Genomic DNA, 16,284 nt, shown 5'->3' with positions numbered 1-16,284 from the left:
AGGGTCAGATAGATTTGAGGGGCCAGCCCCCATCCCCAAAATTGATTCTGGCCCTAGCAGCCACCAAAGTCATGGGGTTTCCAATGGCTATTTATTGTCACTCATTGTATTTGTCGTCTTTCAGATGCCTATTCATTATGTCTTTAACAATGCAAGGATGTGCTTTCAACATATACTGAAAGCCTACAGTTCTGTCTAGTACAAAGTGAGGTCTTGGTGAATTGACATTTTTGACACTTGATTCATATAAATAGAACAATAGGTCAGAACCAACTAGCTACTGTTGAACGCCCCTAAATTAACATGATTCGGTTTCAGAAAGGAACAAACTGAAACCCTAGCAACATACTTTAGACCAATCATGAAAACATGTTTGGGTAATGTGGGACAAATGAATGAACCTTAAACTACAGCTCAATGCTAAAATAAAAGCTTGCTTTGAAGTGTGTCAAATAAAACTAACATGTCCCATGTTTGACAAATTTTTGCACTTTCTTGAGAATTATGCAAAAATATGTGAAATATATTTGACAAGCAAACAGAATGCAAAGCAATCAAAAGTCACACAGGGACCCAGCAAGAAGAAAAATGAGGAAAAAAAAGTCACCCTCAAGTTGATTTCTGCCTCCACCAAGCATTTGAAATATGTGTGCAAAGGGGCACCCATGAAGTGTTTCACATTTTGTGTAATGTGAAATATGCTAGTCTACGGATTTTTGCATATTTTGGAGGTACAATAAAAGTTTCACACAGGCCTATTGCTATGCATCCAAAGTGAACAATCTCCAGGTTTATTGAATGTGATCATTTACATGCTAATATCCCAGTAGGATTGATTACAAAAACAGCAGACAACACAGACTTCTTCATTAGGACTCAGGACTCAATAGAGACCAAGGGCCATATGTACCAAAGCATTTTCCCATTGACACAGAATGGGTAAAACCCTTTGATACATCTGGCCCCAAATCGTGAATATACAAACATCTTTTCACATGCTTCCAAACTCGCTGAAAAGGACCCATAAATTGCAAAATTGTTATTCTAATTTATAGAGCCTTTCATTTAGTGTTAAATATTCCTATGGTGTCAGTTACTGCTTCCATTGGCAGGCGGATGCATAATGAAAAGAAGTTTTAAAAAGCATTGAGAAAACTCTCCATCATGTTGAAGAATATGAACTAATTATAGTATAGTTCTTCAAGATAATAAAGCTTGCCGTGTCTAGCCTTTTATGAAACCACACTCAACTTTCATCTAGAAAAGCTCAGATGATATTGATCCATTATTATTGATGCAACCAGTATCCTAAAAATATATAAAAATCAAAAGTCAAAACCATCTAACCAGACCACTATCCAAGAACAATTCAGTAGGGAAAAGCGTTATAGTTGAAACTGTCTGCTCTAGAACAAAGGGCCAGATAAACTAAGCCATTTTTCATTTGAAAACCTTGCTATTCACAAAACTAGAGTGCGTGTCATAACAAAATGGCTCTATGGTATTTACCTACCAAATTGCAAAATGAATTTAGAAATGAATACTGGATTGCAATTTGGGAGAGATGTGTTTAGAACATCTTTTTCAAATTGTGATTTGCCTGCCATTGTGTAGGTATGAAATACATTTGTATTGTCATCAAGTGCAGGAAAGTTAAGTCGTGAGTAAAATACTTAAGTTTTGTACTTATGTGCCTCAATCACAAAGGTAATATCTCCACCCCCACTAGGTAGTCCATTTTGAAGTTAATGTTGAATAACAGAATGTCTGCAATTAATAAGAATATTAACTGGATTACCATTTTGGTGAATGGAGTTCAGAGAAGGAAATACTAAAGTGGGGTATCCCTATAAGGTTCAAGCTTGAACTACCTACAGAAAAATATAGGTGCTTCCTATGATACTGAGGAGGATATAGTCCCAAACACCACAGATGTACCCATATTAAGGTGAAATAGGACACTTTGGGCACACAAGAGAAACTACTTGGGAGACCCATAAAATAAGTACCTGCCCTATGTATGTTGGTGGTGCCTTAATATACGGTTCCTTCTATGGTAATAGGACAGATTATTAGGACAACAGAACTTAAAAAGTTTGGGGGTATAAGTCCATCCACACCATCAGGAGCTGCTGACCCAATGCCTGGCTAGCTCACAGTGCCTCACCTAGACCCCTGCCCCGAGTGCGGACATAAAGGTAGTACTCATAAATGCCCTTTGTGGATTCCAAAAGTCGTAAACTTAGACTTTTAGTCTAAGTTTGCCTTTGTGAATCGGGCCCATGGTGTTCTGCTGACCATGCAGGTCACCAACATTGTGATGGCCTTCAATTGGAGTGAGTCATAATTTGTGACCTACCTTATTATTATTAATGGGATAGGATTCATTGCAACCCACTTCAAACTGGAATTTTACAAATTGACCGATAAGTTCATAGTCCAGTTTGCAAAATCAGATCCATTTGCAAAAAGTTGATATTAAATTTCAACTACTTTTTGAGAATATATTCTTCGTACATCTGGCACATAGTTTGACATAACCTCAAGCTGTGTTATCACCTAAAATCTAGGAAATATCTCAAGATAATCTACTTTGACTAGATTTTATCCTTTTCAGTTGGTTCTGCTCACGTCTGAGGGATACTAGTGCCTCAAAATTGCTAACTTCCTAAATGTGTCCAAGCCTGCTCCCTCCCCTCAAAGTTTGGACCTATTGTTAGAAGATTCATATTACATTTTTTCCATGACATGCTGATCCAAGGCCAGGTTGAAAATATATTTTAGTACACTTGTGAAATATTGCACAATATTTGGTAAAGTAGACAAGATGGTTTAGAACTTGCTTCTGCCTCTTCGGAGTAAACTACTTTGATAACATCCCATACCCTTATTCTCAAAGGCAGAACTGAAAACTTAGTGTAGTCATTTAGACTATATATAGCAGAATAGATATTTGCAATGGGTCCTTAAACTTATGCTGGCTATTCATATTTTGTCTTATCACAGGTGGAAAGTTGGTTGAAACATTTGGAAGACACCATGTGTGTTACAGTACGGCATCATATCACAGAGGCAGTGGCTTCCCATGAAGAGAAACCCCGGGAGCAGTGGATTTTCGATTTCCCAGCTCAAGTTGCACTGACTAGTTCACAGATATGGTGGTCCACTGATGTGGAGATTGCTTTTGAACGGCTTGAGGAGGGATTTGAGGCTGCTCTGAAAGATTACAACAAAAAACAGGTATGTCTACATGAGGAATTTTAAATATTTATTTTAAATCACTGAGCCCTGTTTTGTGGTAAGCATTAGTTAAATAATGTCCTTATTAAACAGTTGATGAACATTACCTTGAGGGGTTTTGCCTTGAAGTGTCAATGAAAGACCATCGATTGATGATTAATAAATAAGTTGTTTTTTATTTTTCCTCCATTTGTACTTAAAGTTCTGCACCTTAATTATAGAATGGGTTTGTGATATGTTGGACTTGTCTGATATATATGAGATATATGCTTGTTTTTCTTTCACTAATGACCGAGCTGACAAAAATCTCTGGAATGCACTTCTTAGTTTAAAGAAGAAATGTATTATTATTCCACCACGAGATGCCTAAAAACTTGAAGGAGATTAGTAGGTCGAAGGCACACGTTTAAAAATAGTCACTGCAATGAAAGGAAAATATGTCAAAGTGATTCTCAATTGCAATGTACACAGCAAATATATGTGATTTTATTACAGCATAATTGGGAAGCAAAGGATAAAGTAAAAAATCATCACCGTAGGGCCTGCCAAGCTCTTCATCTTGCTCATGCCAACAAGAAGATGACCCCTGTTCAACTGCGAGAAAGAGATATCCACCCTCAAGGGACAAGTGTTTGTTCCAGGCATTTGACGTCCAATCCTCGGAAGGTCTCGGAAATTCCCTCGCTACTGAGCAGGGCCACCTCTTTTATAGTTTAATCAATCATAGAAGATGCCGTCTGAAAGGCCCTCCCCTCTCAGATGGAAATATTCAAACATGGTGACTGTAGGTCAGAGTTGGAAGAAATACGTTGAAAATTGGCCAACCTTTCAAGGCTCCCCTTCCAAGGCCACCCTGTTCCCTGCACTGGAGAAAACATATGTGCTTTCTTATCATGCTATCGTGTTCGGTAAGAGAAAATACGAAAAACACAAGCTTAGTTTACCATGTGGAAAAACACAGCTCATCTGCACTGTCTCAACTGCAATGTTTAACACCACGATAAAGCCAATAGGCAGCTAAACTGAATACAAAATGTAATCTGCAACTCGTGAACATTGAACAACTAATGTGAACAGTGGTGAAACACAAAGTCAGTGGTCAAACCTACCTATTTTCACTACAATGCTTCAGACAATTCCAATATTTTTTGGGCACCATTTTATTTGACCTTTGTTTACTGAGCTCACTATTTTATTTTAGTGAATAAAACAACTTTTGACCAGACAGTACTAAAGTGTATTAAAAAAAAGTTCAAGTTATACAATGGGCCCCGTTAATTTTAACCACCCACGTTGCTTGATTATTCATGCCACATAATTGATTTAGCTAGTCATGTCAAATCAGTTTGGTCAACTATTACTGTGTTGCAGATGGCATGGCCCTTCTGCTACCTGCTTGACTCCTAGTCTTTTTAACCCACAGCCTCCACTCTAATGTATTGTCCTTTCAATAGTACAATAGATATTGTTCTTGGGTTGGGGGCCTGGGGGGAATATTTGAGGCTTGCTCTAGGGCTTCAATTAAGCTTAGTTTTGGTTATGGATAGGGTAAGATAAGGTAGACAATGGACCGTGTAAGGGATAGCATTAGCACAAACCTAGTAAGAAGGCTTGTAGTGCCTCCGTAGAAGTATGTGGCTCAGTACATCCTCTTCTACTTGTTAAATGGGCAAGAGGCAGAGTCACAAGCGTAGCAAAAGGGGTTACGGTTGGGGACCAGGCTCAGAGTAATAAGGGTAGAATACTACATCAGTTAACAAATGCAGTAGGTGTCATTAAGAAAGGAACGTATCCTTCACCTGCAGAATATGCTGTGAAATACCACTGTCACTAGCAAATGCAATAACTGCATGTGGGTAAAAACAAACTTTCCACCTAAACAATTTGAAATGTATTACTTACCAAGGTATCACTTTAAAGGTTTTACTTTCATACAAGAATAGAAACAGTCAAAAATAAAATGTAATAAAAATGTGGAACATGGATTGAGGAAGAGCATAAAAACAATGGAGAAGGGAAAGGCAAGATGGTAAGGAAGATCATAAACAAAACGTGCAAGGCACAGTGAGCAAGGCTACATGAAAGGAATCAATAACTTATTAGTATCGTTTGCCTATATGCACCCACTAGATCACAGATTTGTATTTTGATTGCACATTTGTGAATTTCATTATTTGAAGTACCTGTTAGATATTTGCCTGGAAACTGCCCCTGAAGGTTGTGCACTGATCTCGTTAAGGTGAGAGGCAGCCTTGTGATAGTGGACAGACCATTGAGATATGTAGCAAACTTTCATATGTATAACTGTAATGTAATTACACCTGCCGCTGCCAGCACCTTTGTCTTCAGCAGGTTATGCTCCCTTTAGGAAATCCACTTTTTATGTGTGGTAACCCCAAACATTTTGTCTTGTGCTAGACTGTGTATGTTTCCTGGCTTTAGAACTCTGTGCACTTTACCCTTGCTAGCCACTTGTAAAGTGCCTGTGGTTCCCCTTTTAACTTGTTCGAATTTGCATACTCCTAATTGACATAATTGACTTACCTATGAGTCCCAAGAATATGGTACAAACTGTACCCAGGGCCTGGAAGCCAAATGTCACTATTGGACTGAAGCACCAATTGTGCTATTTTTAGAAATTGGGTTTCTGGTTGGCAGAGGTATGCACCCTGTTCAAGAAGGTACCACAACCCTAGTCAGAGTAAGTCAGATACATACCATACATTTCCCTGTGCTCACCCTCTGGTAGCTTGGCACAGAGCAGGCAGGTTTAACTTAAGAGGCAATGTGTAAAATATTTGTAAGACACTTCAATAAGTAACACAGTAAAAACACCACAAAAAGGCTCCACACCAGTTCAGAAACATGGATAATATTTTTATGATTAAAACAAGACCAAAATGACAAACATCCAATCAGTAGAAGTCAGGATATGAAGGTTTAAAGAATAAACATATTTGATGTGCTTAGAAGCATAAAGTGCCTACCAGGGCTATCTTTTCGCGTTAGACTGGGTCAAATCTGAAAAGTCAAGCCAACCAGAATGGAGTTTGGGATGGATACAGGGACCACCCTTGGTCTGCTGAAACAATACTTTGGTTCAGAGTTGTGTCGATGTCAAGAACAAGATGCAGGGAGCAAGGAAGCAAGGGAGGTGAGGCATTGATCCCAAAGGTATAGGCGATGCGTCAGCTCTGAAATGTACTAAGTTGAAGGTGCTTCGGCAATTGAGGTGATGCGTCACACAGTCGGCAATATGATGATCATGATTCTCACAGCAGTGGTGATGCGCCACTGTTGACGGTGATGTGGTGTCCTTGATCCTCACAGCAGCAAGAATGTGTCAATGGAGATGTGCTGGTCCTGAATGGTCGATGCGCAGTTTCTGGCAGCTGTAATACTTTATACCCACTTTCAAGGGCCAGGCTGGATTGGCACCACTTGGCAGACCAAGATTTGAAACACACAAAGATCAGGTGCTGTTGATGATGAATTAGAAGTCTTTTGTGTCCCTGAGACTTCAGAAGAACAGAAGGCAAGCCAGCAATCCCTTTGAGTCACTCTGAGTTCAGGTGAGATGGTTCCAGTCCTTTCTCAGAAGGGTAGAAGGCAGCAGGGCAGCACAACATAAAAGCAGTTCTTCCAGAGCAGCAGTCCAGAGTGTCAGTCCTTGTAGCAGCACAGCAGTCATCCTTCCTATCAGAGTTATTCATGGTGCAGTAGTGTACTGAGTTGGTAGGGTCGGAGGATCGGAACTTATGCACAGCTGTGCCTTTGAAGTGGGGGTGACTTCAAAGAAGGTTCTTTGAAGTGAACAGAGGTCTTATCTTCTTGGCTCTAGTTTCACTACAGGGGTTTATGCATCCCTGTGTGGGGTAGGACACTGACTAATCAAGTGTGTCAGCTCCTCCCTCCCAGTCTGAGCAGGATGACCCATCAGGATGTTGATGGCCCATCAGTCACACCTAAGCTTCCTTTGTGCATTCACCCAAACAGCCACACAAGTCCAGCTATCACCCAGCCCAGATGCGTATTGGAGACAGGCTGGCGGTATACAGGGTTCAAGAGCAGGAAAATGCAAACTTTCTAAAAGTGGTATTTTTAAAGTTGTAATCATAAATCTAACTTTACCATGAAGGAGGGTTTATTATTACTAGTCCATGGGTACCAAACAGGACAGTCCTACTTTTTCTCAATCAGGAATTTGTTCTCCTATGAGAGAGATATTCTTCACAGTAGTGAAAAATGAATGTTGGGGTTTTTCACTACCAGGACATGTACAACTAAAAAAGTATATGTTCTGCCTTTTTCTTACACCACATCCTGCTCTCTGGGCTACCAAGGGCTATCCCTAAGGGTGTCTTCTGTGTAATAAAATGAGAGTCTAAGGCTTAGAAAGGGGTTTTGAATGCCAAGTTGACAAGGCAGTGAAGCTGCACATACAGGCTCTGCAGTGGCAGGCCTGAGACATGTTTAAAGAGCTACGTAAGTGGGGGGCACAATCAGTGCTACAGCCTAACTAGTGTCATTTGATATACAGGCCCTGGGCACATATAGTGCACTTTGTTAGGGACTTATAAGTAAATTAAAAATGGCAATTGTGGGTACACCAGTTGAGTGAGCACATGCACTCTAACACTGGTTAGCAGTGGTAAAGTCCCCAGATTCCTAAGACAAACAAAAACAGATCAGCACAAGTGAGGCAAGGCAGGCAGAAAGTTTGGGAGAGGATCACCCTAAAGCTGTCAGGTCTAAGAGGCACTAATAATGCTTCTCTGAAATGGGATCAGCTGGAAAAACAGTTAAAGCATTCCTTTAATATGTATTAAAAAAAAACAATTCAGTGGTGACGTCTGTTTGTGAATAAATATTAAGGAAAAGTAACATTTAGAAAGTTACCTTTTACCTGACAGAATTTCCTGGAGGCTTATTTGCATTGACTCTTCAGCTTCTCCCAGACAGTAATTAGCCTTCAATAGGGGTGAATAGGTGTGAATTGCCTCCAGGAACAAGCAACAAGCTGACCTGAATGGACAGAAGTGTCTCCTCTGACTTCCACGGAATATGCATGTGTGGGCTGTGGGCATCCTTTATGAAACTACAGTATCAAATTCTGCTTGAATATCAAATTATGGTTGAGAGGTTTTCTTGGTTCACATATGACACTTGGGGCACAGTTAAAAGTAGGCCTGGGTTTAGAACTTCACTCCACCATTGGAGTTTGCAAAATTCAGGCACTTTGTGCTACACGGAGTAGCGTGGAGTTCCCAAATTCCAAACTCCTGCGCGGAGTTTATTCACGCTTGAGAGATTGGGTTTTGGCACTCTCGCACAAGCGTGACAATGCTCCTGGGCCACTAGCAAGTGCCCCAAACTTTGCGTTCTCTCATTTTGCTTCCAGCCATGCCGGTGGCTGAAACGGGCAGCTTGCAAATGTGAACTCACTTCTGAAGTCGATTTTCTACTCAAGACTCACTAAATTTGGTCAAAAGGAGATTTTTTGACTAGATTTTCTTCTCCAATGGACCCTGCAATTTGCTTTTCAGATTGAGAATCCTTTTTTTTTTCAAACATGAAGGAAGTGTATCAGAGACTCTAACATCCTCTTCCTCTTAGTGCTTTTTCCATTCTCTGGTCACTTTTCACTTGGATTTCGAGATAGAAGGATCACTCTCTTTGTCTCTTGGATATACCTCTTTATCTAAGGACTTTGTTTTTGTGAAATCACACAAGTAAGAACTAAAACTATTGAATAAGGGTGTTGTTGTTTGTTTGCTTGGGAATGCACCAGTATTTATTTGTACTTTCATTTGATTTTTAAAATATATAGTGGTGGGTGGCCTGGAGTTTAAGTATGGGCCTAGTTATTATTTATTGTGCATTTCTTTGATTTTTCACATTTTTAAAGAAAAATGGTTGCACAGCTCAGTGCCTTTTCTACGTATTTGTAATATTATTTTAGTATGTGGCCTAGATTGCAAAAGGGTCATTTAGCCAGTCGGCTGGGCCAGTACTATTAGAAGTAGAAATATAAATATATGTTTCAGTGGTATATGTTTTTAAAACTGCATTTAGGGCAAGGATTGCATTGGATTAAATTTAAAATGTTGGCTATGGTTTGCATTTCATTATTTTGTAAAATGTGTGTATATTGTGGGGTAGTAATACTTGATGACATAGGAGGTTGTTGTTTGACCATCTGGCTGGCTGCCATTTTGTGCATGCAGCCAATGTTCCCTTTCCATAGGCTTGCATGTGTTCTTTGTTAGCCATGCCTCCTTGCTGTTGTTGTTTGACCATGCGGCTGGCTAGCAGACATTCTTGCTGTAGACTTGCAAGAGCTCTTTGTTTACTGTGCCACCTTGCTCCTTGTTGTTGTTTGATCACATGGCTGGCAGCCATTTTGGGCATGCAGCCAGTGTCCCTCCTTTTGCCATTCGCTTGTATATGTTCTTTGTTTGCTGTGCGTCTTCGTTTCTTGTTGTTATTTAACCATGTGGCTGGCTGGCAGTCATTTTTGTGAACATCCAGCCAGTGTCTCTTGCCATATGCGTGCATGTGTTCTTTGTTCTCCATGCTTCCTCCTTGTTGATTGACCATGTAGCTGGCTGGCAGCCATTTTGTGTGTGCACTGTGCCGCCAGTGTGACTTTGACTAGACTTACATACAAACATTGTTAATTATTGAGCATTTGCTTTTTAAGTTTCTATTTTCATTTTTTTTCTATTTTAATGTTTCATTATTATTTTTTATTTCATTTTTTAAATTTCTTTTTTATTTATATTTTTATATTTACGTTTTTTATTTTTATTTTGAATTCGTTAATTTCTTTCTATTTCAATTTATATATTATTGTTTTGTTTTTATTTTTTTACTTTTTGTTTTTTATTATTTTTTTCTTTTTAAAAAAAAAGAAAAAAAAAATATATAACTTTTTTTATTTTTATTTAACTCTGCACTTTACCTTCAACCATTCACATCCATCCAATCCATTCCTCCATCCATCCATCCACCAAAAATGCACAGCTGCAATACAGCATTCAGTTTCTTAGGTGTAATTCCATTTCCTCTAGGACACCCTGGCTGCAGAGCACAGCAGACAAATCAACAGCCTAATTCATTTTGTTAATGATTATTCAATTTTCCCTGGATCACCTTGCCACCATAGGTTATTTAAAGGATTATTCCACTTTCCCATGCACCTCCCTCAGACTACCCCAGGTGTCTCCTTTAAAATGGATGGAGATAAAGCAAAGACCTAGATCTGACTGTTGTGCTGTCTGATTTGTATTTTTTTATGGTGTGGTGATGTGATCTGGTCTGCCTTTACAATGTTTGATTAATTAGGTATATCACATAAGTAACCAACTGCACTTCTCCATTTTATGTTCAATCTACAACAATGCCACTTTTCTTGCTTGGTTGTTTTTAGGTGCACAAGAGAAGAGACCCCACATCATCTGCAGTACTGCCAAAGAGAAGGCCGTACAGTTGCTTTGGTCCACAGGCACCAAGCTCTTTCACTTGGCATCTTAGTGCCACTGCCAACCTGGAGCAGAGGATGGCCCCAAAGAACGTTTTCCCAAGAAAGTGGCCAGTGAGAAGAAGCAGTTTTCCACCAGTGGAGTGCCATCCGCAGCCTCCAGGAGGAATCTCTTGCATCAACAGCACCATCAAAACTATGCCCAAGACCATGGCTGTCAGTGAGGCAGCCACTGCAATCATGGGGACGCCGATGAGCAGTGATGTTGAATTGGATTTTTCCCTTTTGCAAAGTAGTGCCCAATTGCTTCAGGAAACGGAGCAAAGTGGACAGAAGCTCCAGCATCCAGAACTTCCGAAAGTTGGAGCAGAGTAGGAGGTCGAGCTTTCTGTTGAGCAAGAACCTTCTCTTTTAGAATCAAAGGCTCCCAGATCTCCAGCAAGAAAAAGGAAGGGTACTATTCCACCATCTTCTCCAAGGACCACTTCTGATGATGATGCTAGGGACATGGAGTGGACCCCATCATAGTCCGGGAAATGCCAGGAAAGGCAAGGGAAAGAAAAGTTCCAGAAAGCCTTAGAATCATGGAAGGGAATGGTGAGGATGATAACAATGAGCCAGTCATTGTGAAAGCTGGCACAGAGGAGTCCGATATTACTATCCAACCTGTTCTTAGGGAAGTAGCACAGACAGCTCACCAGCTCCCATATTTGTAAGGCCCCAGCAGAGACGTGCACCAACCCATACCTCAGTAGAAGTATGCTCTGCAGAGAGGCAATCAACACACCTACCTACCTCCAGTTCTTCTTCAGCCATTAGCAGTGTCCTAATAAGAAAGTACTCCTCACCAGTTTGGGATTCTTTACGATTAGCAAACAGGAGGAGAACATGTCATATGCTCCATTTGCCACGCAAGTGTTTATCAAAGTAAGCTTGGTTCTAATTATGGTACTGGAGGCCAAATGACCCATGTGAAAAAACATTGCACAATCCAGGGGAAAGAACACCTTAAGAAAACGACTCAACTTGGTCGCAGTGGTGAAGGTGAGGAGAGCCAGGAAACATCCGCTATAACCAGTCAAATCACGTAGGAAGGTGAGAAACAAGAGGGTGACATCATCCTCACGCAAAGCAGCCCTTTCCCCATCAGTGCACCAGAATCACCCGCCTCAGCGATCTCACAATGGCACAGGAAGACTCAGAGTCAGATGACGATACCACAGCATACGGTGACTGCACCACAAAGCGCATTGCGGCTACTACCACCTACATCTGAAAAGTCACTTGCTTCAGAGGCCTCACAAAGGAAGAAAATCTAGGCTACAATTACGGGAATGTTTAGACAGAAGGGGCCCTACGACCACAACCACCCAATGGACCTTTTGTACAATGGCAAGCTGGCAAAAATGTTGGTGCTGGACCTTCTCCCTTTTTCTTTTGTGGAAGGAGGGGGATTCTTGAAGTTTGTGGTAGTCCTCTGCCCAAATGGAAGGATCAAGCCAGACCTATTTTGCCAGAGTTGCTGTTCCAGTGCTGTATCACCATGTGCTGCAATTGGTTGGGCAAGCTTTGCAGCAAAGTGTTGTCCACACTATCCACTTGACGACAGACATGTGGACCAGTTGTCAGGCAACTGATTACATGTACATCAGTGCACACTGGATCTCTTTTCTGGTAGTAGAGCAAAAGCTATCTACAGGTCTTGGCCCTGAAGAAAATTTTAAGAGCGTTCGGTGACATACAACAGTAGCTATGTTCGCCATGGAGAAGTCAGACACAGCTGCAAACATCTTGGAGGAATTTAATAGCAAGGTGTCTGAATGGCTGTGAGCCAGAGGTCTTCGAGTTGGATTTGTTGCCAAGGACAATGGCAGTAACATAGTCGAGGCCATGGTAGACAGTGGCTATTTCAGGGTCCTGTGTTTGGCTCACTGCATCAACCTGGTTGTGCAAGACTTTCTTCAAAAAGAAGACACAGTCAGCAACATGATTTCCACCTGCAGATGTATCTGCACTCATTTCAGCCATTCTTTTAAAGCCTGGAAACAGTTGCAGATTATTCAGGCTGATAACTATGTACCAGTTAATGCCCTGATACACTAAGTGCCAACACATTGGAACTCAACATATTCTATGTTGCAATGTCTGTTTGAGCAGTACAGACAAACCTATGACTGTCATTCAAAGAGGTGCTAATGCAATTGGGAAAGCTAAGACCATGGATGCGGAGAATGGGGCCTAGTCAAATGCCTCACACAAATGTTGCTCCCTTTTGAGGTTCTCACGTGGGAAATTAGCAAGGAGGACAGTACAGTGGGCGAAGCTATCCCGTTAGTGCATCTGCTACAGGAACAGTTAAAGAAGGTGTTTGAAAGGTTCGCATTTGGGCATGCGAATGAAACCCAGAAGCCCATGCCTTGGTCAATAGATTAAGCTATTGCTTGACTTGTAATGCAAGGCTGCAAAATGCCATCATCTCATCCAAATAGTGCATCTGTGCCAGCCTACTTGATCCAGGCTACAAAAAAAAATTCTTTCAGCTATAATTCCTTTTTCTGAAGGAGATGTTTTACAATACAAAAAGTGGATTGTTGAGCAAGCAGGAGAAATGGAAAAATGACAGCTAGAAATTAGAGTCCCACTCTGCAGCTCTGGTGTGCCACCTTCAAATTCTAGGGAGGGCAGCCTTGTCTCACATCCACCAAACCCACCAACAAGAAAACCCGCGACAACAGCAACAGAAGATTCTGACCCAACCTCTGCATTGGCTTAAAGTAGCAGGTCTTTAGTCCAGTGCAGAGGTGAAGGAAAAAAGTGGTTGAGCAGGTGGCAGCACCAATGACCATTCAAAGGATGTTCCAGGAGTATCTGGATGACCCAAAATAGGTGTATGTGGATCACAACCCATTGGTGTATTGGTATGGGAAGATGCTCCAATGGCCAGAGCTGAGCAGGCTGGCAATAAAGTTTCTGGCTTGTCCTGTAGCCAGCCTGTCTGCTGAACGTGCATTTAGTGCAGCTGGTGCAGTTGTTACAGTGAAAAGGACCAGTCCTCAAATTGAGGAGAGATTGACCATGATCAAAATGAACCAGTATTTTATACCACCTGATTACACCATTCCTGAAACACCACAGGAGGAGGAAGATGATGAATTATCAGAATCAAGCGTTTTAGCTGACCAACTTCTGGGTGAACTACCAGAGTTTGAAGACAAGCTCTCCTTTCTGGTTTGAATATGCCAGTGCCACCACAGAACTGTTTCATTATTTCTTGTTCATGTTTTTCTCTTTCTTTCTTAAAAAAAAAAATGTGCTAGTGCCACATTATGTTTGTGTCGTATTTATGCTGTCCAACCATTGATTTTATAGTTGCATGGAACCCTGGATTGGAGATGGACCCATGTGCAGTGAAAAAGCCCCCACATACCCTTCAGGATGTTGGAGATGATGCCTGCCTCCCTCACATGCCATTGCCTATCCTATTTTTACAACTCCTAGCAGGGCTGCCCTAGAAGATCATCGATTAAAAAAAAAAACTGCCAGTGCCAATGTCTAATTACAATGTGTGGATACCATCAGAGACAAGGTATTTTATTTTGTTCAACCACCGTGGTTAGATTGAAAGAGGTAACTAACTGTGGCACCAATGAGTGATGATATATTGATTGATTGTGGTTGTGAATTTGTGAGTGATGACTTATGTGTGTGGTGGCTGACAGTGAGAGAGGGAGTTCAAAAAATGTGTAAACTTGATTGCGATGATTTGCAGTGTTTGGGGGCTGCTGGGTGATAATTTTTTCCTGAAAGTGAATGGCTTTTCAAAAGCAGTGGCATTTTATTTGCAGGGTCTACTCCTTTTTTCTGGTTCCTCGTAACAAACTAGTCACTTAAGTTATCATTCACAAATGTACACAACAAAATACTCCAGTTCTGTTTCTCTATTTGTTCTCCAACAGCAGTGCACTTAACGGTCTACCTTGCTTAGTTTGGGACTGGGCTGGAGTTACTCTGAATCTGGAGGAGGAAGATGGAAGGTCTCAGGGCGGGTCTACCTCAACAGCTAGAAAGGAGAACGTTTTTTACTTCAAAGAGAACCCATGATGATGGCAAAGACTCTGAGGCCCAGTACTCGCTCTGCTCTGTGAACTGGAGAGAGGTGCATTGATTTGGAAATGCTGCTGAGTATCTGGTTCCTGCATTGCTAGCTCCAACATGAAACTTCTCTTATGTTCTTGATCTGCCTCTGGGTCTTCTCTGTACATTCCTGACTCCTCATGAAGCTTAACTTGCTTTCATTTGTCCTTTTCCTTTACTCTATAATACAGCTACTGTTTTTTATCAACACACAGGCCTTCTCCTAGTCCTCTCCTGCACGAACAAAACTTGGAAAACTCAAGACTCCAGCTTACCTACCAGACAGGTTCAGACAGGCACCAGAGTGATGGACATTCCAAGAAGAATGGAGATGCATCACCTAATTTGGCAATACATTATCATTTTCCTTTTAACAATCATAATGTTTTGAACTGGATAGGTTACATTCAACCTTTCATATTTCAAAACTGGAAAACATGACACTTTGGATAGTCGATCTGGTGTCTCTCTGGGGCACATTGACTGTTTCCATTGAATTTACTGAACTGTGTCATACTTACTTATTACTTTGTTTCCTTCCATAACAGATTGATGATGGTGTACTGCTCAGTGCCCCAACAGATATTGTGGTTTCTTTTGTGTAGTTTTTCTTTGTCAGGCCTTTCCCCAAATCCCCTTTCCCATCCATTCATTGAGCCTCTAACCCACTTCCCCCGGGCTGTGTAATTTATTTAGGTGTGACCTAATTTAATTTACACCATAAATGAATCACACACTTGCTGTGGCGGATGTGGTGAAAGCGACACAAACTCACTGCATGACCTTCTACTTCTACTACCTGAGCAATATTCCACACCTGCCCCATCAACATTTTCATTCATGCCATGTGTGTGTGTGTGTTCTTTAACTTGGTCCAAACACTTTTGAGTCTGAGCCCACTTCTGGCTCCATGATCTAATTTCCTAACTTTAGTTTTATACTATAGCTGCCCACCATTGCTCGGAAGAAATTGATATTGGTAGATTTTATTTTCATATCAGGTCCTCTTTGCTGTGTGTCAGTACTGTCATTATGGTTGTCTAGTCTGTCTTCCTACAAGTATAATTTAATGATGATAAACCAATGACTCGATATTTTCTTTCAAACGAGTTGACAGTGACGGATAACCTTTGATTAATCCTGCAGTTGGAGTTTGCATAGGTGGAAGTGGCACCTTCTGTCAAGTTCTGACTTCCCTGTTAGCGTGCTAGCATGCTACTACTATGACCTACCTACCACCCCCTTAAGATGCAATCTTGGGAAAAACCCTGCAGTGAGAAGACTCACTCGCTTCATATATTCAGGTATGAGGAGAACTATTGCTTGATGTGAACTTGTTTAGTATTTAACTCGTACTGAAGAAGATGTTGTCCGTGTGTACTGGGTTTTTGTAGGAAAAATAGGCAAGAGTGATCAATCCCTAGCGG

The 16,284-nt window shown here is 41.0% G+C and overlaps 1 protein-coding gene across 1 annotated transcript in view; it reads left to right on the top strand.

The window, feature by feature from the left end:
• The window catches only part of DNAH11 (dynein axonemal heavy chain 11), a 2,866,633-nt gene that overhangs the window by 1,085,646 nt on the left and 1,764,703 nt on the right, over positions 1 to 16,284 (top strand). The window contains exon 30 of the mRNA XM_069211469.1: positions 3,007 to 3,240. Coding sequence (XP_069067570.1) covers positions 3,007 to 3,240 — 234 coding nt within the window. The remainder of the gene's footprint in view (positions 1 to 3,006; positions 3,241 to 16,284) is intronic.

This window comes from Pleurodeles waltl, chromosome 10, assembly GCF_031143425.1.
Source record: "Pleurodeles waltl isolate 20211129_DDA chromosome 10, aPleWal1.hap1.20221129, whole genome shotgun sequence".
NCBI lineage: Eukaryota > Metazoa > Chordata > Amphibia > Caudata > Salamandridae > Pleurodeles > Pleurodeles waltl.
The sequence above is the reverse complement of the archived record's forward strand: the minus strand, read 5'-3'. Positions and strand labels throughout refer to the sequence as shown.